The sequence below is a fragment of the Saccopteryx leptura genome, chromosome 2 (genome assembly GCF_036850995.1).
Source record: "Saccopteryx leptura isolate mSacLep1 chromosome 2, mSacLep1_pri_phased_curated, whole genome shotgun sequence".
Lineage (NCBI taxonomy): Eukaryota > Metazoa > Chordata > Mammalia > Chiroptera > Emballonuridae > Saccopteryx > Saccopteryx leptura.
Window position 1 is genome coordinate 200,385,104 of NC_089504.1, and position 23,764 is coordinate 200,408,867.

General features: G+C 36.9%; 1 protein-coding gene across 3 annotated transcripts in view; it reads left to right on the top strand.

The window, feature by feature from the left end:
- Positions 1 to 23,764, top strand: part of MME (membrane metalloendopeptidase) — a 120,250-nt gene that overhangs the window by 80,255 nt on the left and 16,231 nt on the right. For all 3 annotated transcript variants that reach the window (XM_066369915.1, XM_066369914.1, XM_066369916.1), the window contains exons 17-21: positions 5,909 to 5,967; positions 12,417 to 12,536; positions 15,784 to 15,917; positions 16,029 to 16,094; positions 20,045 to 20,140. In XM_066369915.1, coding sequence (XP_066226012.1) covers positions 5,909 to 5,967; positions 12,417 to 12,536; positions 15,784 to 15,917; positions 16,029 to 16,094; positions 20,045 to 20,140 — 475 coding nt within the window. The remainder of the gene's footprint in view (positions 1 to 5,908; positions 5,968 to 12,416; positions 12,537 to 15,783; positions 15,918 to 16,028; positions 16,095 to 20,044; positions 20,141 to 23,764) is intronic.

Consider the following 23,764-nt stretch of genomic DNA (forward strand, 5'->3'; position numbering starts at 1 on the left):
AGGCTCATTAGCATTTATAGGCTCCGACAGTGAGAGAGTCCATGTTCCTGGAGCCTTTCTCCTAGTCTTTCCTTCCTCAATTAGTAGCCTGATAATCCAGCTATGGGGTTGCTGCTGCCTCTGCCTTCGGGTGTATTGCGAAACATCTGGAGGCTTCAAGGATAGGTTTTTCTGTTTCTGGTTGAAGATCTTGTTGAGTTTTGGGGGAGATTTATCGGTATTGCTTCCTACCCTGCCATTACTCTGACGTCATCTCCCACAATTTTTAAAAAATCAGCAAAACCTGGAATATCTCTGCCTTCATGGAGTTATTGCCTAACAAGTTGGACAGCCTATAGACTTAAAACATTAATTTATATCATTGCTAAGTGTTATATGAGATGGAAGAGGTTTCAATTCTTTCTAAAAGATCCCAAGATTGATCTAAATCAGGGGTAGTCAACCTTTTTATACCTACCGCCCACTTTTGTATCTATGTTAGTAGTAAAATTTTCTAACCGCCTACCGGTTCCATAGTAATGGTGATTTATAAAGTAGGGAAGTAACTTTACTTTATAAAATTTATAAAGCAGTGTTACAGTAAGTTAAAGCATATAATAATAATTACTTACCAAGTACTTTATGTCGGATTTTTGCTAAGTTTGGCAGAATAAATCTTTATAAAACAACATACTATAGTTAAATCTATCTTTTTATTTATACTTTGGTTGCTCCGCTACCACCCACCATGAAAGCTGGAATGCCCACTAGTGGGCGGTAGAGACCAAGTTAACTACCACTGATCTAAATCAGGAGACAAAGTGACAAAGAGAAAATTCTGACAGAAATGACCCACTCTCCTATTAGCTGTGTGAACTTTGACAACCTAAATAATACCATATGTAGTGCCTCAATGATTCCTTTATAAACTAGGAGAATAACACCTAATTTTGCCTTGTGGGGTCCTTGTGTTGTGTACTGTGTAACATGCCTGCTACATAACATGGATGCTCATTAAATAGCAGCTGCTTTTGTTATTGTCTGGTCGTGGTGGGACTTAGGGGTGGTGCAGAGGCCAGCATCTTAAAGCTTATTAGAGTAAGAGGGAGCCCTATGAAGAGAAGGGCTTCATAACAATTTGCTTCAAAATGTTCCACTTTGACATAGATTAACTTAAGCTGAAGAAAAGGCCCAAAAGACTCAGGAAAAGCTTTTTACCTCTCCCTTAACTATGTAAAAAAAATTTTATGAGAGCTAATACTAGAGATAATGACAAAGATTATGAGGTAGCTGTGGGGAACTCAGCAGAGACTGTTTAAATTTCTCTCTGTGTCCCTTTGTGTCTGTGTGGCATGCAAACATTTATTTGCCAAACATTTACTCTCCTCATCTTCCAATAAACTGACTTCCTTCCCTCTGCATCCTAGACCTCTGAGCCCTTCTACGGAACTGGGATGCAGTATAAACCTCAATTGCCTGACTACCTTTGGGGCTCTCCTGTCTATGTGAGGCTCCTCTACATACATAATTAAATTTGTTTTTGTTTTCCTGTTTATCTGTCTTATATTAATTATTAGTTCAGCCAAAAGTACCTAGAACGGTAGAGGAAACATTTTCTCTCTCCTACATAAGCAATTTAAAAATTAGCACTTCCATTTTTTAAGAGGTTGGCAAGAAAATGGCATTCATCACTGTAATGAAATTTTGCATATGATTTAGATCAACTGCTTAGAGAAGGGGATTTGATGGGGGAGGACAGGGTCCTCTTTCTCTTTAGCGTGCACGTTTGTTTTCCCACTGCGTCACTAGTTTATAAGTGTTCGGGAAAGGAGTTTGATGACCATATTGTGCCATGGTTTCTACACCTGAAAATTGGACATGTCATCTATCTTATACGGAAGGTTTGAAAAATAAAGGAAGATAAATAGAAAGCCTTGAAGTCTGGATGAGATAATATTAATAAATGTAAAGAATTACAGTGGTTATTGTGATTACAAAATAAGAATTCTCCTTCCCAGAAAACCACTGTATTGTATTGATGATTTCAAAGGAGTCCCATTAAGACCATGAGAGGCTGAGAAATTGAACACTTTCAGGAAAAGACATTAACCATTTTTAAGTTTTAAAGTTACACATGAGTGGGTGCAAAAGGAGTTTTATTTTAAGTGCTTTGGCAATCCAGTGGGGTTTTTTATATCCAAAAATCTATGGGATCAGGTGTCGACCTGTGCTTTTCTTCCCTGCTATAAAAGTTATGTTTATGTGCTTTCACTTGAACGCCACTGAGGTGCTTCAGGGTAATGAGAGCTAGAAGAGAAACACCTGGTCCTGCTCTCAAGAGTATTTCAGTTATATTTCCCATCTACATTGTTTGTTCAGCTTTGAAGGCCATGCTGCCTATAGTGGCCCTTCTTTGTAGCACCATCAAAAGCCCCAAAGAACAAGTTTGCCTGACAAAATTGTGTCTCAGAGATTAAAAATAAAGTTTGCTTCTTTCTTGTTTTCTTACTCTTTGCTTTATTCAACACCACACACATCATTACTCCTACACACACAAACCATACGAGAGAAAGCAAAGAACAGGGTGATTCCTGACTCACATCTCAGGTGTGATGCCCACTCAGCAGCTAGCGTCTGATATCTACACTTAAAAAGTGTTTTGGGGTAACTACTCATTATGTTAGGGCTGGAATCACCATGGTTAGGGGTCCTTTATTGCGGTGCATTTTCTGTTTTCTTTACTGCTCTTCAGGGTCAAATTTGTGTTAACTAAATGGAAGCTTCTCCTGGAACTTTGAGGCTACATCCAAATCAAAAGACCTTTAGTTACATCACCATTTAATTTGGAAAAAATTTTTTTTGCATTTTTTTTACTTTTTAAAAATTTTATTATTTAATTACAGTTGATATTCAATATTATTTTGTACTAGTTTCAGGTGTGTAGCATACAGTTCACCCCACGCCTGGAGCAATACATAGTTACTACAACTCTGTTGACTGTATTCCCTGTGCTGTACTTTACATCCCCGGGACTGTTTTGTAACCACCAATTTATACTTCTTAATCCCTTCACTGTTAATTTAGCTTCTTGACCACAAATATTAGACCCTGAGCCTGTAGCTGTTATCTTCAGTGTATTTAAGATGTAATGATCAAATCACAATACTTCAAGTTCTGCTCATTCTCAGGGACACTCTTTCCTGGGCAAATGAATCTGGGTGGATTACCCAGGATGAGGACACATCATAAAAGATCTCAAGGAAGAAAAGGCCAGTACTAACCACCCACCAGTGCTCTAGAAATCTACTGACCATTATTCTAATTTTATTTGAGTTTTCTGTGGTCATAAATAACTATGTATTTTCTTCAAGATATAATTCACAGTGGACACTTTAATATGTAAAACCCTCCCTGCTAGAAAGTTACAAACATTAATCAAAATGTAATCTTAAGCTCTTCCAAGTAATGTAACAGACGAGCAGAAAAGAACTGAAACAAAAGGTATGACATTTATTTTTACAAAAGCAATAAACATGAGATGGGTAATATAAACTTCATTGATCTATGTCCTACTTTTGAAATCTGTTGCTATCTAAAATATTAGTTTCATATGTCTAGTTTCTTTATTCTGTAATGTAATTATTTTAAAAATATGTTTGGGTTGACACCTATTGTATTTCAGTATTAGCATTGCACCTGAATCCAGAACCAATCATTTGTGCTTACCAAAAATAGTCTATGCAAAGTGTACTATCACTACATCAGAAGTTCATAATTGAGAAACTGAGCCTTAAAACAACTTAGACCTGGAAACAAGTTAAATTAATTTTATAATAATTAAAATATTTATAAGCTATTTATCTTTAACATCTACTGCCATATTTGCTATCAAAATGTTGAGGACACATCAGAGATATCTTTCTAAAGTCGCCACAAGAAACAGTGTCTCTTCAATAATTTGAGCTCATTTTCTATTTTGCTAGAAAACTTAGAACCAGACTTGAACTTGAGTCATAATAACTGTTAATATATATAAGGATAAACCTAATACATCATTTTTTCTGATCATGGTTTTCATTTATAAAAATATTTTCTTTCATAATACTTTGGGTCACAAAACAAATCTACTTATGTTATATAGTTTCTGATTTCTCAAATTTAGTCTATCGCCCCTGGTTTACAATACATGTTTTTGTTGTGAGTCACCACAAATCATGTGGGAAGCAAGTGGAGTTTAATTAAAATAAATAAAATTATGTGCTTGTAATCATCAACCTGCAAGAAATTAAAATATTGATGACTCAGCTGTAATTAAATTAGGAAGGACTGATATATCAGTCACATCATCCTGTTTGAAAATGCTTTTCCCTGTTTAAAACAACAACATCAAACTAGAGAAGAAACGCATTGATCAACCTTCCCCCCTCCCATACCCTCTGCCTTTAAACTTAGTTTCTTCCTAAAGAAAAATTTATAGAAATGTTATATGGATTTTTTTTTAAAAAACCCAAATTTTTTATATGAGTCTTAGTCATGTTATTGGAGAGAAAACCCATATTTAATTAGAATTTATCAGACACTTGTAATATATGTCCTTCCTTCAGTTATTTTTAAGAGAGCAAAATGGGACTCACATCTGACCTCCCACAATAGTTACTGAAATTATAGCTAAAATGCTGATTTGGGCAGCTGACTTTGTACTGCTCACCTCACAAAGCAGAGTCTGGAAACAGTTCAAACTTAACCTCATTGTGCTAATTACAGTAAGCTCCTTCCCTGAGTAGGATGATAATTGCCACACTGATTGTTGCCCTGGAAGGAGAATAACTACAGTGAAGTTCTCTCAACTGTGTGCCTGTGTACTGACATTTAAGAGATTAATCTGAAGTTAAAAAGTGTCCATTTTATAATTAATATGTAAGAATATATATTAGTCTATTAAAACGGGAATAATACTTCTGGTGTAAGAAAGTACTTGATTATGATTATTGATATGCAGTCTTTATAACATCTGAGTAGAAAGCTGGGTACATTTGCAACTACCCTTTAGCTTAATGCTGCCTTTGAATTACTGCCTGGGAGCCATTTTGTTTTCATTTTCTAATTCAATCTTATAGTGATTCTCATCTCCTCAACTAAACTGGAGTCTTTTTATGTATTTTATATCAATAAAAGCAGTAGATTCTCTATAGAGCCTACTGTAAGTCATGCTATACACAGATCGATAAATCTATTTTAGAACCAACTGGAATGCCTTTTTGTATTAAAAAAATAATTTTAAACAGCAATAATCAGAGGCACAGTACCTCTTCAATATCCTGTCAACTGTTCCAGAATTGTTGGCCGTAGTTACCTAATACCAGGAACACAAATTTAAACACATTTCAATATAACCTTAACCCATTGCAACTTCTAAAGAAATAACATTTCAGGGCATTTTGTACTGTCTGATGCCTCCATAAAAATTCATGCAGCCTGACCTGTAGTGGCGCAGTGGGATAAAGCGTCAACCTGGAACACTGAGGTTGCCGGTTCGAAACCTTGGGCTTGCCTGGTCAAGGCACATATGGGAGTTGATGCTTCCTGCTCCTCCCCCTTCTCTCTCTCTCTCTCTCTCTCTCTCTCTCCCCTCTCTATAAAAATCAATAAATAAAATATTAAAAAATAAAATAAAATAAAAAGTCACATTCTACTTTAAAAAAAAAATTCATGCAAATGAAATATCAGATTGCAGACCTGGATATATTCTGATTTTTCAAGAAGTAGAAATACTTTCAAATGAATTTCTTCACCTAGTGAGCTAATTTTAAGCTGTTGATCATATTTCAAACAGAAAATTAATATTCATCTAGGAATAGTAACAATAGTTTTATTGTGTTGAATCAGATAATGCAGTATTGTTCATAACAAATTTCTATGTTTTCTATAGGTGGATAAGCGGAGCAGCTATAGTAAATGCATTTTATTCTTCCGGCAGAAATCAGATAGGTAAGGTCTATTCCTAAATAATTCTTTATTATGCCTTTATTGTTTTCAATTGTAGTGAATTACTTGAGCAAAATATAGTAATACTGTCCATAAAAGCTGAAGTCGAGTTACTAATTTATTGAATATACTTTTTGCAAGTAAATTTATATATGTATCTCTTTTCACTATAATTGCAAATTTTAAATAAGTACAAATCACATTAGGTAGTTTTTTAAACAATGTTCTCATTTTTAGCTAAATAGTTTATTTCTAAATATTGCCTTATTTTTAATTATTTTTTAAAGTCCCTTATATTTCTACAACCTTATATTGACTTCAAGACTTCCTAAGTTATCAGTATCTTAAAGTTGTTAATAATCCCAAGAACAACTTTTCAGAGATTTAGTTTTCCTAGCAATTCTATATTTTGGCTTCGATGGAAATAGTCCTATTTGGTATTATCTTTTTTCCTAGAAGACTCTATGTGGCTCAGAAAGTTGAAAAATCAATTATATTAGGTTGAACCATGTGAGTTATATTTACTTAACCACTTTTGATCGAAAGAGAAAAAAATTTCTTATGTTCACTAATAGTAATATGGCTGAAATATGCATAGAAATGAATACATGAGTAAATGATGAACTGTACAACTAAATGGCTTAATATAATAAAAGAAATATTTTTTCTTTTCCTGGAAAGACTTTGACATCTTTAAACTTTCTCTTACATCGCATATAAATGGGCCCATTTTTCCTCGAGGGTTTTCAGTGTGTAGAAAGGCCCTCAAGTGATTCAGTACTAGCAGAAGTACTTTACACAGCACAGACAGCTTCTCTAGGTGCTCTCTGACTAGCTCTTTATTTCTAAGTCTGACTAAGAATCAGGAGGGAAGGTCATTTCAGCATTATTTTGAATATTCTTTGTATCTCAGAGTCTGCCCTAAGCGTCATTTTTCTTAAATTTTGTTACTAATTAGATTGGAAATGATGGAAAATCTTAAAAGATTTTTACCATTGATTAAAAAGTAAACTTTAGCCTAACCACAATGATGGCACAGTGGATAGAGCATCAACCTGGGACATTGAGGTCCCAGGTTCAAAACCCTGAGGTTGCCAGCTTGAGCGCGGGATCACTGGCTTGAGTATGAAATCATCAAAATAATCCCAAGGTTGCTGGCTCAAGGCCAAAGGTTGCTGGCTTGAGCAAGGGGTCACTGGCTCAGTTGGAGCCCCCAGTCAAGGCACATATGAGAAGCAATCAATGGACAAAAGTGATGCAACTATGAGCTGATGCTTCACATCTCTCTCCTTTCCTGTCTCTCTCCCTGCCCCTCTCACCAAAAAATAAAAAATTAAAAAAAATGTAAAAATGCACTTTAAAAGAAGTTGAAAACCTTATTTTACTTTAAAGTTATATCCTTCTTCACTGCCTTTAAACATAGAAAGAGTTAAATTAAGAAGTTATCTATATTTTCTTTTGTATGTTTATGGTTTTTCTTTATTATTTTTTTATTAAACCTTTAATCCAGCTGGAATTTATTTTGGTATGTGACATAAAAATGAAATATAATCAGAAGTTTTTCTTTATATAACATGTAGATAATAAGTAAGGCATGTGCACTGCGTTAAACTCAATTAGCTCAAAATCTTTTCCAGGCTAATTCATTTCCCAGCTCATGAAATGATTACCTAAACTCAGACCAGAGCCTGTTCAAAGATCAACTCAGAACCCATACAGTCTGTCCTTCATAATGTAGTCCTAGAAACTATTCAGATCTTTTTTCTTAGAAATGCCTTTATCACTAAAGGGTCTTTACTCTGAAAATCTTTTTGATATTCAGTAATTCTGTCAGTGTAACATCTAGTTTATTCTAGACTTGGATTTAAATAAGATAAATAACTTTTAATGGAATCCCAAGGCAAAGCAAGGCAGCCTGAATTTTGGTTCTGCATTAGGGCTGACAAAGGGATTTAGCTTCATTTAATCCAACTCAGGAAGAGCCCCAGATCTAATCAGACCTGGTGGAAAGTCATCCCAACAAGAAGAGCCAGACAGACCCTCCATAAGACCCTGGTGTATTCATCCCTTCAGCTCTTCTCTACAACAGGTCTCTATAGTTCAGGTCAAGACAGAACCTTGTTTGACTCTAAATTACCCCGTATTCCTGGAGCTGGTTCAAAATTGGTTCACGTCAGAGATCCCCTTATCAGAGAAGACCTAGGAATGTTCCATTTTGTATTAAACACCCTCAAACCAAACAAGCACACAGCAAAAAGGAAATGAAGGTAAAAGTGACCTCACATTTTAAAAGTAAGCCATTATCATCTGAATAATCAAGAATTGACTGTAATAAGCATTGTTGATCTATAAGAAAGACCTTTTAAAGATTCTTAAGATAAATTCATCTGAAGACAATATGAAATTTAAAAAAATTGTTAACCTCTTTTCATATGCTTCTCTGCTAATAATAGCAGTTCAGAGAGAGGGGAAGTGTCATGCAAGGGGAGAAATCTCTGATATGTGTTGTTTTCTCTTTGACAATTCATTTAAATCTTCAAAGTAGGGATTGTCTTAACTAAAAATAATTAAAGATCCTGATCTCCATCTTACTTCTTTGATAAAAGTGTATGTGTGTATGTGTACACATACATAAATATATAACTTTTGCAACATTGTTTTAATGAATTTGGTATCATGCATTACAGAATTAGAATTGGTATAAAATAATATGTGTCCCATAAATGACCCTTCCACTCTCACACAAATACCTTAAATTAAATTGCATACAATTTCTCAAGGAATTGGTTTTGTTATGCTATGATGAAAACAAAATAACGTGTTTTATTATTATATAGTTATTCATATTAATAATTTCTACTTTTTAATTCAGTTGCCACCTTTTGTCATAACTCATACATGTAGGCTACATTCCAATTTTTATATGCCTTCACATTAATTAAAAAAATAGTCAGCTTCCAGAATAAAGTACACTAGAACTGTTTAATATACTCACTAGTCCTATTTCTTGCATATTTGCTCTGTGGAGCTCTAGAAACTTTTCATGCCATTAGGAAAGTTGCACACAAATGTTTTGTCAAATGTTTCCTTGTAAGTGCTAGGTACTATTCAATCATCTTATTAAATCTTAAAATCTCATCCAAGGAAATGATTAAGTCAGAAGGGAAGACTTACAGCTGCTGCATTCTCCTTTCTCATTAACAATCAAAATGGTTTTCAACTTTAGGAAATTGTTGGATTATTTATATTTAGTTTATCCTGTCTGGGTCATCTATGACTATCTTGAGATAGTAAAAATTTTTGAAATTTTCTTATTTATTCTTAGGAGTCTTTGAAAATTCATATTAAATATTTCCAAATATTTAATATAAAAAATGTTTGATTGTTTTATACCAAAATATTGACTTTAACTGTAGTCTTGAGCTTTATATCAATTCTAAAATTAAATTGCTTGCAGCCTTAAAAATATAAACCAGGAAAGTGAGGGGGAGGGGCAGGGAGAAATACAGTCTTTTGTTTCATGGACTGATGACTTTTTTAATTAACTTGTTGACATCCATAAACATAAAAAATGCACAACTAAGCAGCTGGTTATTATGAACAGTTGTGAAGTCCACTAGTGACAGTGATAAGGCTAATAGGGAAAATCCTCATCATAGACATTTAGCTGACAGAAAAAAAGGCAAAATCCTAATTTGCAAAGTTGAACTTGAAGACTAGTATTTAATATGCGCCATAAAAATCTTATCACTTGTCTAAAGAATGGCATATAAGGGTATAATTAAAGCAGTAGGATCTTTACAGTTAATGTTTAGTCTTGCTAGCATGTTTCATAAGAGCATTTATATAATGAGTGGCTTTTAATCAGAGTACATGGTGTGGAAGATAATGTTCATTTTAAGCTAATAAAATATGGCACATAATTTTTATATTTTAAGCTAAAATTTATTTCTTAGCACTTTTGATAGCTCAGGCAACCACATGTGAAGTATAGCTTTCATCAGAATTCACCAAGGACAAAAGTATTTTTTTATTATTTTAATGCTATAACAACTTCTCAGATTTTTTTTTTTTTTTTGTATTTTTCTGAAGTTGGAAACGGGGAGGCAGTCAGTCCCGCATGCTCCTGACCAGGATCCACCCAGCACACCCACCAGGGGGCGATGCTCTGCCCATCCGGGGCGTTGCTCTGTTGCAACCAGAGCCATTCTAGCACCTGAGGCAGAGGCCACAGAGCCATCCTCAGCGCCCGGGCCAACTTTGCTCCAATGGAGCCCTGGCTGCAGGAGGGGAAGAGAGAGACAGAGAGGAAGGAGAGGGGGAGGGGTGGAGAAGCAGATGGGTGCTTCTCCTGTGTGCCCTAGCCGGGAATCAAACCCGGGACTCCTGCACACCAGGCCAATGCTCTACCACTGAGCCAACCAACCAGGGCCAACTTCTCAGATTTTTTAAAAAGTCTAAAGAGCATTTAAAATGCCTGGTGTGTTTTTAAAGTCTCCTCTGTAAATATCTACTGTTTGTTCCTGAAATATGGGCAAGGCTGTGTCATATTCACTCCTCCTAAAACACAAAGAAACAACATTGCTATTCTGTGTTAACTAGACATTAAAAAATTTTAAGGTCAGGGCCCTTCTCTTATATTCCTGGTATTCCACATTGCAATGGCTCAGGGCTTTGCAAGTAATAAGTATTATACTAATGATATTTTTTGGTTACAGAATATAATGTTTCAATTATTCAGTGATTACTAGAGTTTTAAAACATGAAAGATAAAATAACTAAATTATGAACATTATGAACAAAAGGGAAGACTGAGGGAGGCAGACAAGTAGGAGAGAAGTGTGGAGTCAGACCAGGTGGAAGATTTTGTGCTTAGAGAGCAGTGATAAGCTATCCAAGTTTTTTTCCACAGGGAAGTAGCAATGAGTTGAGCACTTCAATCTGGATGCAGGATAGATTAGATTTAGGATACATTATAGGTTGGTGAGAAAGGAAGTGACAACCAATTAAGAAATGAATTCTAAGGCAGGAAATGAGAGTATGAACGAGGATGGTGTCTGATAGGAGAAAACCAGAACAGATTGCTCCTAGAAGAGAGGTACATGATCCAGTCTTTTCCTAAGTAAACTGTATAAGACTTTGTTAAAGAAAGGAGATATCTAAGATAAATAGTAAATGTTCACTTAGGATGAATTGAGACCCTTCAAATGCCATTAACAGAAATAATAAAGTCAAGAGAGTGATGCCTTAGAGGGGAAAATGAGGAGTTTGATGTTTGACATATAAAATGTAAAGAATTAATAAAACATCTTAGTGTAGAAAGTTAGCCTGTCAAATACAGATTTCAAGAGTAGATATATAAAAATTGTTCCTTCCTAAAGTCAAAATAAATTCATTTATTCATTTATCATTGGTAATTCATTTATTCAGTACATTTTCTAATCACCTAGAATGTTTCAGAAACTATTCTAGTTTTAGTTGCTGGAGATAGTGAACTGAAAATACATAAATAAACTTAACAAACATGTACAGGGATACAAATCTCTACTCTCCATGGGCTAATAGTTGGAGAGTGGGGAGGTCAAGAAAAAGAAAACAATAAAAATAAGGAAATAGACTGACCAGGCAGTACACAGTGGATAGATTGAGTATTGACCTGGGATTCTGAGGACCCAGGTTCAAAACCCCAAGGTCACCAGTTTGAGTGTGGGCTCAACTGGCTTGAACATAGGGTCACTCACTTGAGCTTGAGATCATAGACATGACCCCATGGTCGCTGGCTTGCCCAAAGATCGGTGGCTTGAGCAAGAGGTCGCTGCCTTGAGCAAGAGGTCACTGGCTCAGCTTGAGCACCCCAGTCAAGGCACATGTAAGAAGCAATCAATGAACAACTAAGGTGCTGCAACTATGAGTTGATGCTTCTCATCTCTCTCCCTTTCTGTCTGTTCTGTCTCTGTCTCTTTATTTCTCTCTCTCTCTCTCTAAAAATTAATAAAGGAAATAAACAGTCATAGATTTCTTGATGAAAATAAAATACGGTTATGTGATTGAGTGGCTCTATTTATTTAATTAACTATAATAGGTAAAATGTTAGAGATAACATAAAAGTAATACTTGTGTTATTAAAGTAACTCTTTCCCCTAAACATTTAAAATGGGGATAATACCTTCTGGCTGAAGATGCTCTGAACTTCCTATAGCAGAAAACAATCTTAATAGAGATTATCAAGTGAATTGTTATTATAAACAACAGATTAATGGTGTCATTCTGGGATGAACTCTTTGTTCATCAGTAATAAAAATCTGCATTTATTTCTATCACAAAACATTTTCTTATATAATTAAGTGAAACAGACATACTGTAACACAGTTTAGCAGGTAAGAAGCCAACTCTAGACCTTCCATTCCAAAATACAGCCACAAATAATCCTTAACCATTTTCTTTCCTTGTAGTCTTCCCAGCTGGCATTCTACAGCCCCCCTTCTTCAGCGCCCAGCAGTCTAACTCACTGAACTATGGGGGCATCGGCATGGTCATTGGACATGAAATTACCCATGGCTTTGATGACAATGGTAAAGTGCAGTTGTCATCCCTTTGACTGAGATATAACCAAATAAACCTGATTAAAAGTTATTATAATTTATCAATACAAAAATACATGTATTCACACATGTATCATTGACCTAATTATCACCACACTTTGTTTCTTTTAAGTTGTTACTTAGGAAGATCAGAAATTACTAGTACTAATACAGTAGTGAGACAAGCAATGTGTACTTCACTCTCTGAAAGAATAAAGCAAATATTCACATAGAGAAAACACCAATGATAATACTTAGTCTTATTTCCTGATTTTATAATGTCTTAGCTCTCCAGACTTTTAGAAAGCAGGGTTCCTGTCTTTTTTTGTTTGTTTTGATAACTAACTGCATATTTTATTTATTTATTTAGAAAATTAAATTTAACAGGATGACATTGATTAACAAATGTACCTAGATTTCAGGCAAACATCACTACATCATTTGAATTATATTGTATGTCCATCACCCAAAGTCAAATAATTTTTCTTCACCTTATATTTGTCCCCTTTTTTTTTTTTTGTATTTTTCTGAAGCTGGAAACGGGGAGAGACAGTCAGACAGACTCCCGCATGCGCCCGACCGGGATCCACCCGGCACGCCCACCAGGGGCGACGCTCTGCCCACCAGGGGGAGATGCTCTGCCCCTCCGGGGCATCGCTCTGCAGTGACCAGAGCCACTCTAGCGCCTGGGGCAGAGGCCAAGGAGCTATCCCCAGCGCCTGGGGCATCTTTGCTCCAATGGAGCCTTGGCTGCAGGAGGGGAAGAGAGAGACAGAGAGGAAGGAGGGGAGGGGGTTGGAGAAGCAAATGGGCACTTCTCCTATGTGCCCTGGCCGGGAATCGAACCCGGGTCCCCCGCACGCCAGGCCGACGCTCTACCACTGAGCCAACTGGCCAGGGCCTATTTATCCCTTTTTACACCCTTCTCCCAACCCTCCTTGCTCTATTCTTAATTTTTTGAGGAACCACCATACTTTCTTCCATAATGGTTGTACTACTTTACATTCCCACCAACGGTGGATGAGGGTTCCTTTTTCTCCACAGCCTCTCCAGCACTTGTTATTACCTGTGTTGTTGATAATAGCTAATCTAACAGGTGTGAGGTGGTATCTCATTATAGTTTTGATTTGCATTACTCTAATAACTAATGAAGATGAGCATCTTTTCATATATCTGTTGACCATTTGTATGTCTTCCTGGGGGAAGTGTCTGTTCATGTCCTCTTCCCATTTTTAATTGGATCGCTTGCTTGTTTATTGCTGAGCTTTGTGAGTTCTTTATATATTTTAGATAGTAGCCCCTATGCAAACTGTTGTTTGCAAAGGTCTGTGTCTTAAAATCAGATGTAAAAAATTAAACAGTAAGATACCCATAAGTCATAAAAGGCTTAAACTGCTTGTGAGGTGAAATGACTTCCTTTTTTATTATTTATTTACTTATTTTATTTTTCATCTTATATCTACTGCTGAGCTTTGATCTGTGCAAACAGTGGACACTTAAATGTTTGTATACCTCAAAATAGATTTTTTTTTTAACGAAGTGAGAAATGGGGGGCGGCAGACAGACAGACTTCCACATGCGCCCAACCGAGATCCACCCAGCATACCCACCAGGGAGCAATGTTCTGCCCATCTGGACCACCGCTCTGCTGCAACAGGAGCCATTCTAGTGCCCGAGGCAGAGGCCTTGGAGCCATCTTTAGCGCCTGGGTCCAACCCCGCTCCCATGGAGCCTTGGCTACGGGAGGGGAAGAGAGAGACAAAAATAAAGGCGAGGGGGAAGGATGGAGAAACAGATGGGTGCTGTGCCCTGGCTGGGAATTGAACCCAGGACTTCCACATGCCTGGCCGATGCTCTACCATTGAGCAAACCGGCCAGGGCCACCTCAAAATAGATTTTTGATAGGCGAAATAGATGTAGAGTTTTATTGAAATTGAGAGGAAAAGAAGTAAAGACAGAATATAGTTAAAGCTATGACAAAGATTGGTTTGTAAGGGGAAAGAAAATAGGAAAAGGACAATATAGAGGAAATAATTAAGCCTTAACTAGATCTTTAGAGATCCAGAGAAAGAAAAGGAGATGGGAAAAGGTACAAGTTTGAAAAGGACTTAGTAAGTGTCTGTTAACTCATTTAACTACATAACAGTCTTCACAAGTGGGTACTACTTCCATTTTTCTAATAGAAAAAAGAAATAGAGACACATAAAAACTCACTAAAGTTACAAAGCTAGGAACTGGTGGAACCAGGATGATGGTGAGTTCAGGTAGTTTGTCTTTGTAGCCCTTTTTTTACTCACTCCATCATAGATAACTATTAAAAGGATGATAAAATTTAGCATCAAAGCATTTGACATATATAAATGCCACTGTATCTCAAAAAAGGAAAAAAACAAAGTATTTAGGGTTAGCAGTAAAGCTCTAGAAATAAAGGTGGCTTTTTCTTTTTGCTTGAAGTAGAGGGAAACTGAGGCCACAATGTGCCATAAGGGTTTGAGATATGAAATGAATGCCAGAATAAAAATATTGACCTTTTAAAATCTCAAAGTCTCAAATTAAACAGACTGGGTTCAGGTGGAAACCATGTAACAGAAATAAGGCATTATTTTAGGAATTTTATCTGGTGACCTCAGCTGAGACCTTAAGAGCCAAGTAAGTGAACTGTACGAATTATTACTGAGGTGTGTCAACAGAGAAAACCCTGGCAGCCCCCACTTCACCAGCTGAATGAAGAAGGATAATAATTCCTCTCCCTCTGAGTTCAGTTTCATATTCTCTCACATGGCAGTATTTCAGTTCTTGAACTTTGAATTTAAAATATCTTATTGGGCCCTGGCCGGTTGGCTCAGCGGTAGAGCGTCGGCCTGGCGTGCGGGGGGACCCGGGTTCGATTCCCGGCCAGGGCACATAGGAGAAGCACCCATTTGCTTCTCCACCCCCCCTCCTTCCTCTCTGTCTCTCTCTTCCCCTCCCGCAGCCAAGGCTCCATTGGAGCAAAGATGGCCCGGGCGCTGGGGATGGCTCCTTGGCCTCTGCCCCAGGCGCTAGAGTGGCTCTGGTCCCGGAGGGGCAGAGCATAGCCCCTGGTGGGCGTGCCGGGTGGATCCCGGTGGGGCGCATGCGGGAGTCTGTCTGACTGTCTCTCCCCGTTTCCAGCTTCAGAAAAATACAAAAAAAAAAAAATCTTATTGTAATTTTTGGTGTAATGAGTTTTCATTTTACCTGAATAAATATATTATAGGCAGAAATTTTAATAAGGATGGAGACCTCGTTGACTGGTGGACACAACAATCTGCCAACAATTTTAAAGAGCAGTCCCAATGCATGGTGTACCAGTACGGGAACTTCTCCTGGGACCTAGCCGGTGGACAACGTGTATGTCATCAGCATTCTCTTAAAAGGTTTTGAATGTGTCTAATCCTAAGTGAATTAGTGATGCTGTCTTAAAAATCAGGATACAGTTAAGGGTCTTTTTTTTTTTAACAGCTCAATGGCATTAATACACTGGGAGAAAACATTGCTGATAATGGAGGTATTGGCCAAGCCTACAGAGTGAGTAATAATATTTTCCTTCCCATCATACTGGTTGCAATATATATTTATCTTATTTAATCATTCATTAAAAACCTTTGGCAAAGGCACGTATCATGTAAGCAACAAAAGAGGAAAATGGAAAACAGGAGGAGAAAGGAGACTGTAAATATGCTGACCACAAGGGCAGTGCAGTGTGACTGAGCGGACGCAGAAGCTGAAGGGAGGAAACGCAGACTGAGGAGATATGCAAGTCCACAGAGGAGGCAACCTTTTTTTAAGAAATAATCTCTGAAAAAAATTTATTACAAAAGAGGACCCATAAAAAGAATGAATTCAGAATTATTAATCAATGTACTGAACTGGACCTTCAGTTTTACAAAAGGTGAAGCATATTTGGGAACTATATCAGCATAAACCACAGGCGAAATATCAAACCACAGTTCAGTTACAATTATACAGTGAGGGACTGAGAGATATGGTTTCAGCCTGTGACCTTTTAATGATTCAAACTATTACAGTCAGAGTTTATCATGAAGTGCGCCTTAGATTCTCATTTAGACTTCCATTAACTCGTGCAGTCAGTAAGTACTTGTTGGGCGCTTTACTACACTGTGTCCATAAACTCATGGTGCACTTTTGACCGGTCACAGGAAATCAACAAAAGATGATAGAAATGTGAAATCTGCACCAAATAAAAGGAAAACTCTCCCAGTTTCATACCTGTTCAGTGCAGTTCAATGTGGGCTCACGCACAGATTTTTTAGGGCTCCTTAGGTAGCTACTCCGTATAGCCTCTACAGACTCGTCACTGACTAATGGCCTACCAGAACGGGGTTTCTCCATCAAACTGCCGGTTTCCTTCAACTGCTTATCCCACCGAGTAATGTTATTCCTATGTGGTGGCACTTCGTTATAAACGCGCCAATATTCACATTGCACTTTGGTCATGGATTCGAATTTAGCAAGCCACAGAACACACTGAATTTTCCTCTGTACCATCCACATCTCGACTGGCATGGCCGTGGGCTGCTCCGCTGTATACACGGTGTTATGTCATCATCTGTGCATGCACACATGCTGCCACATCATCCTACAGAAACTGGGAGGGTTTTCCTTTTATTTGGTGCAGATTTCACATTTCTATTGTCTTTTGTTGCTTTCCTGTGACCGGTCAAAAGTGCACCATGACTTTACGGATACACTGTACATGTTTGGCACTGTTCTCGGTGCTGAAGATAGAGCTATGAACCCTTCCTAAAAGATGTCATTACTTGATAATTTAAACAAGGGTTGAAGGATGGTCACACAGATGCCACGTGCACAAAAATAAGTAAGGATTTTCACAAAGAGTAGAAGAAAGTGGTGTTGGAACTACAATGAAGAGTGAGGGCCATGTACGTGCTTCTTCCAGCCCTAGTTAGGCCAGATGTGGGAGAATGAGCAGAGTCTACTTGAGAAAACACAGCAGACAAGATGTCCCCATGATAAGATGAATCAAATATTCCATGGAATGAATGAGGATGTAGGGTTACTTGTCCACCATAGAAATCTTTGGGTTAGTGGGCAGGAGGAAAGCCTTAGTAGTTGGATCAGCAAAGAAGAGGAAGCATCAGAGCTATGTGGGCGAGATGACCAGTGGGGCCTGTGATTTGACAGTGAACATGGACAGATGATCAGAAGGTGAGACTTGGGAGATTAAGCTAACTGCAAAATTTCGAAAAGAATAAATACCCGCCAAGACCTGGAAGATGGTAAATTGCTTCTCTAAATGCTTGCTAATTTTCTTACTGGGTGCTCGACATTGTGCACTTTACCCCTTTAGGTGCTGGGTATTTTTGGTTTCATATAAATATGTTTGAACTTCATTCTAAGATACAGCTGAGTTGTTCAGAAATGGTTCGGTCCTTTTAGATCTTGCTTTTACAGCTTGTTAGGTGGGACTAGGAAAGTGCTCAGTCTAAAGAAAGTTATTCTTCACTACTGAGCCAAGAGCCTACTGTGTGAGCTTGAAGTTTTCCTTCTTGTTGGGTGTTCATACGAGACCTTTTTATCTCTAATCCTTGGTCGCGGTTCCTTCACTAGCTTGGGTAGTTTTCTCATTTGCATACTCACATACTCACTGAATACTTGAGGGGCCATATTATCTCTGGAGACCTTCTGCCTGTGCAGCTTTCTCCTCTTCAGTGCCCTGTCCTTGATATCCCTGAATTCTTTGTCCTCAACTCTAGGAGCCCCTTGGACTCTGACTGGGTTTCCCTTCTAAATGTTATAGCTTAGAAATGCTAAAGGCCATCATAGGGCTCATTTGTTTACCAGCTCACAGAAATCACTTCTCTTTTTTCCAATGTCCAGTGTCATGCAAGCTATCACTTCGTATATTTTGTCCATAATTTGTATGTTTCCACAAGAAGGTTATTTAACCAGTCCCTGTCACTCTATCTTGCCTAGAAGATGAAGACATTGGCACTCTTAATTCTCCCATGGCTATTCTAAATACTGGCAGATTAAGAATCACTGCTTTAAAAATCCAGCCAAGCCTGACCAGTGGGGGCACAGTGGATAGAGCATTGTCCTGGGATGCTGAGATCCCGGGTTCAAAATCCCGAGGTTACCGACTTGAGCACAGGCATATCTGGCTAGAGCACAGGCTTGCCAGCTTGAGTGCAGGATCATCAACATGATCCCAAGGTCACTGGCTTCAGTCCAGAAGTCACTGGCTTGAAGCCCAAGGTTGTGTGTTTGAGCAAAGGGTTACTGGCTCGACTTGAAACCCCTGGTCAAGGCATGTATGAAAAGCAATCAATGAACAACTAAAGTGCCAGAACTACGAGTTGATGTTTTTCATCTCTCTCACTCAAGCTCTCTCTCTCACAAAAAAATAAAAATTAAAATAAGAAAGAAAGAAAGAAAGAAAGAAAGAAAAGAAAGAAAGAAAGAAAGAAAGAAAGAAAGAAAGAAAGAAAGAAAGAAAGAAAGAGAAAGAAAGAAAGAAAGAAAGAAAGAAATTTAGCCAAAATCTGGGTTGATGGTATTTCCATGGAGATTCTCATCTAGAATAAGTACTGAATTTTAATGAAGCAAATTACATTTGTGCAAATATTTTATTATACATGAAATCAACATGTAATGCCCTGTCCTCTCCTAGATTGTGAACTCCCTAAGAGGGAACAGGCTCAGGTATGCCCCATTTCCTCAGCATCTTTACATAGTACAGACTCAATAAATCTATGGGAATGGCAAGTAGAAAGAAATGAAATATAATCACTGTCCTTTGTATTAAATTAAAAGTAACATTTATTAAAAAATTTGTGGTCAATCCCCTTTCTTAAGTATATAAGTAGAGAAAATCTACACTTTTCAACAGTGTTCATTAATCCTTAAGAATTTTTAGATATTCAAGTAACCTAAATTCCTTTTTCCTAATGTAACTAAGATTCACTTTCTTTTGCCCTGGCTTCAAGGGACCAGAATAGTTGCTCATCTTTATTTTTAAGATACGATATTAGACCTCTATAAAATCTTAAGAGAACCCCTTGACTTTTGGCAAGAATCACTCAAAGTCTGGTATGAGTATATTTCGCTAAGAGTAGTAACTAAGCTAAATATAGCAATTACAGACTCCCTTAGCAATCTATTCTTCCAACTAGCTAGATGTATTCGTCTACCAAGAGAACATTTACATAAGTTTTTCATTACTATTTAAGTAATCCATTTGTTTAACTGACATTTATTGGTCATTTGACATATGCTGGGCTCTTGTTGTTTGTTCATCAGTGTCCTATTCTTTTCAAAGCATTTGTAAATTCTACCTTTCTTTCTAATCTGTGCAATTGTAGGTTGCCATATCTAAATATATATTATAAATAATTAACAAGAAGTTAATTATTTGGCTATATGGTCTTTTGCAAAGATTTATATATAAATCTAGAAATTATAAACATCATGTTTCTGTTTCATTAACTGCCTAGGCATACCAAAATTATATTAAAAAGAATGGCAAAGAAAAATTGCTTCCTGGACTTGACCTAAATCACAAACAGCTCTTCTTCTTGAACTTTGCTCAGGTATGGTATTTTCTTTTATTTATTTTTTATTTTTTTATTATTTTTTGGTATTTTCTTTTATTGATTGATATGAAACTCATCATTTTGAGTTATAATTTTATAGTAACTTAGATATGCATTCTAGGTTCTCTTGTTTTAATCAATTGTAGCAGATCGTTTGACTTGACTAAAGTTTGCTATGTATAATGGACTATCAGATTATACATATATTTTAAAATTTTTATTGATTTTAATTTACTGTGTTTACATAGATTCAAGTGTCCTACCAAATATATCTCCCCCACACCCCCATGTTCCCCTCAACACCACCATTGCCCCCTCACCTCAGGATTCTGGAGGAGGCATGCCCCCTCACGCCTTCCTCCCTTCCCTCCAGGATTTGTTGTCCTGCTCTCTATAATGCTCTATTATGTATATATAATTTCACTAATCTCTTTCCCTTCTCGGATCCCATCCTCTCATCCCCTTTCCCTCCGACTGCTTTCCCTCTAGTTCCTTTGATCTCATCTTGGCCTCTATTCCATTCCTCAGTTCACATTGTTCATTAGATTCCTCAAATGAGTGAGGTCATATCATATTTTTCTTTCTCTGCCTGGCTTATTTCACTTAACATAATAATTTCCAGATCCATCCATGTTGTCGCAAAAGGTGAGATTTCCTTCTTTTTCAAGGCCCCATACTATTCCATTGTGTATCTCTACCACTACTTTTTAATCCACTCGTCCACTGACGACACTTGGGCTGTTTCCAGATCTTCACTATTGTGAACAATGTTGCCATAAACATGGGGGTGCATTTCTTCTTTTGGATCAATGATTTGGTATTCTTAGGATATATTCCTAATAATGAAAAATCTGGGTCAAAAGGCAGTTCCATTTTCAATTTTTTGAGGAATCTCCATACTGTTTTCCACAATGGCTGCACCAGTCTGCATTCCCACCAGCAGTGCAGGAGGGTTCCCTTTTCTCCACATCCTCGCCAGCACTTATTCTGTGTTGTTTTGTTGATTAGCACCATTCTAACTAGTTTGAGGTGGTATCTCATTGTAGTTTTAATTTGCATTTCTCTAATGATTAGTGATGTTGAACATTTTTTCATATGCCTATTGGCCATCTGTATGTCCTCTTTGGAGAATTATCTATTCATTTCTTTTGCCTATTTTTTTATTGGATTGTTTACTTTTCCGGTGTTAAGTTGTAGAAGTTCTTTATAAATTTTGGTTATTAACCCCTTATCAGAAGTATTGTCAAATATGTTTTCCCAATGTGTGGTTTGTCTTTTTATTTTGTTCATATTGTCTTTTTCTGTGAAAAAGCAATTTTTAGTTTGATATAGTCCCATTTGTTTATCCTGTCTTTTATTTCACTTGCCCATGGAGATAAATCAGCAAATACATTGCTGTGAGAGATGTCCGAGAGCTTACTGCATATGTTTTCCTCTAGGATGCTTATGGTTTCACGCCTTACATTTAAGTCTTTTATCCATTTTGAGTTTATTCTTGTGAATGGTTTAAGTTGGTGGTCTAGTTTCATTTTTTTGCAGGTTGCTGTCCAATTTTCCCAACACCATTTGTTGAAGAGGCTGTCTTTACTCCATTGTATTTCCTTACCTCCTTTGTCAAATATCAGTTGTCCATAGAGCTGTGGGTTTATTTCTGGGTTCTCTGTTCTGTTCCATTGATCTATGTGCCTGTTCTTATGCCAGTACCAGGCTGTTTTGAGTACAGTGGCCTTGTAGTACAGCTTGATATCAGGAAGTGTGATACCTCCCCCTTTATTCCTCTTTTTTAAGATTGCTGAGGCTATTCGTGTTCTCTTTGGTTCCAAATAAATTTTTGGAATATGTGATCTATATCTTTAAAGTATGTCACTGGTATTTTAATTGGTATTGCATTGAATTTATAAATTATTTTGGGTAATATAGACATTTTAATGATGTTTATTCTTCCTAACCATGAGCATGGTATATGCTTCCACTTGTTTGTATCTTCCTTGATTTCTTTTATCAATGTTTTATAATTTTCCGAGTACAAGTCTTTAGTCTCCTTGGTAAAATGTACTCCTAAGTACTTTATTTTTTTGGTTGTAATAGTGAAGGGGATAGTTTCCTTAATTTCTCTTTCTGACTGTTCATTGTTGGTATATAAAAATGCCTCTGATTTCTGAGTATTAACTTTATATCCTGCCACCTTGCTGAATTCATTTATCAGGTCCAGTAGTTTTTTGACTGAGACTTTAGGATTTTCTATATACAATATCATATCATCTGCAAATAATGATAGTTTTACTTCTTCTTTTCCAACTTGAATGCCTTTTATTTCTTCTTCTTGTCTGATTGCTGTGGCTAGGACTTCCAGGACTCTGTTGAATAAGAGTGGTGAAAGGGGGCACCCCTGCCTTGTTCCTGATCTTAAGGGGATTGCTTTTAATTTTTGCCCATTGAGCATGATGTTGGCTGTGGGTTTGTCATAGATGGCTTTTATCATGCTGAGGTATGTTCCCTGTATTCCCACTTTGCTGAGAATTTTGATCATAAATGGGTGCTGGATTTTATCAAATGCTTTTTCTGCATCTATTGAAATTATCATGTGGTTTTTCTCCTTCCTTTCATTTATGTGATGAATAACATTGATAGATTTGCAAATACTGTATCAGCCTTGCCTCCCCAGAATAAATCCCACTTGATCATGGTGTATGATTTTTTCCATATATTGTTGGATCCAGTTTGCTAATATTTTGTTGAGGATTTTAGCATCTATATTCATCAGCTATATTGGCCTATAATTTTCTTTCTTTGTGTTGTCTTTGCCTGGTTTTGGAATCAGAATTATGCTCACCTCATAAAAGGAGCTTGGAAGTCTTCCTTCCTCTTGAATTTTTTGAAATAGCTTGAGAAGGATAGGAGTTAGTTCTTCTTTGAATAGTTGGTAGAATTCACTTGTGAAGCCATCTGGCCCAGGACTTTTCTTTGTTGGGAGTTTTTTGATAACTGTTTCAAAGTCATTTGGTGTAATCAGTTTGTTTAGGTTTTCTGATTCTTCCAGACTGATTTTTGGAAGATTGTATGTTTCAAGGAATTTGTCCATTTCATCTAGGTTGTCTAGTTTGTGGCATACAGTTCTTCATAGTATTTTCTTACAATCCTTTGTATTTCTGTTGTGTCAGTTGTTATTTCTCCGCTCTCATTTCTAATTTTATTTGTGTCCTCTCTCTTTTTCTTGCTGAGTCTAGTTAAAGGTTCATCAATCTTGTTTACCTTTTCAAAAAACCAGCTCCTAGTTTCATTGATCCTCTGTATTGTTTCTTTAGTCTCTATGTCATTTATTTATGCTCTGATCTTTATTATTTCCTTCCTTCTACTACATTTAGGCTTTACTTGCTGTTCTTTTCTTAGTTCTTTTAGATGCAGGGTTAAGTTGTTTATTTGAGCTTTTTCTAGCTTCTTAAAGTGTGCCTGTAGTGCTATGAACTTCCCTCTCAGTACTGCTTTTGCTGTGTCCCATAAATTTTGAGTTATTGTATGCTCATTATCATTCGTTTCTAGGAATTTTTTTATTTCTTCTTTGATCTCATTTTTAATCCATTCGTTATTTAACAACCTGCTATTTAGTTTCCATGTGTTTGA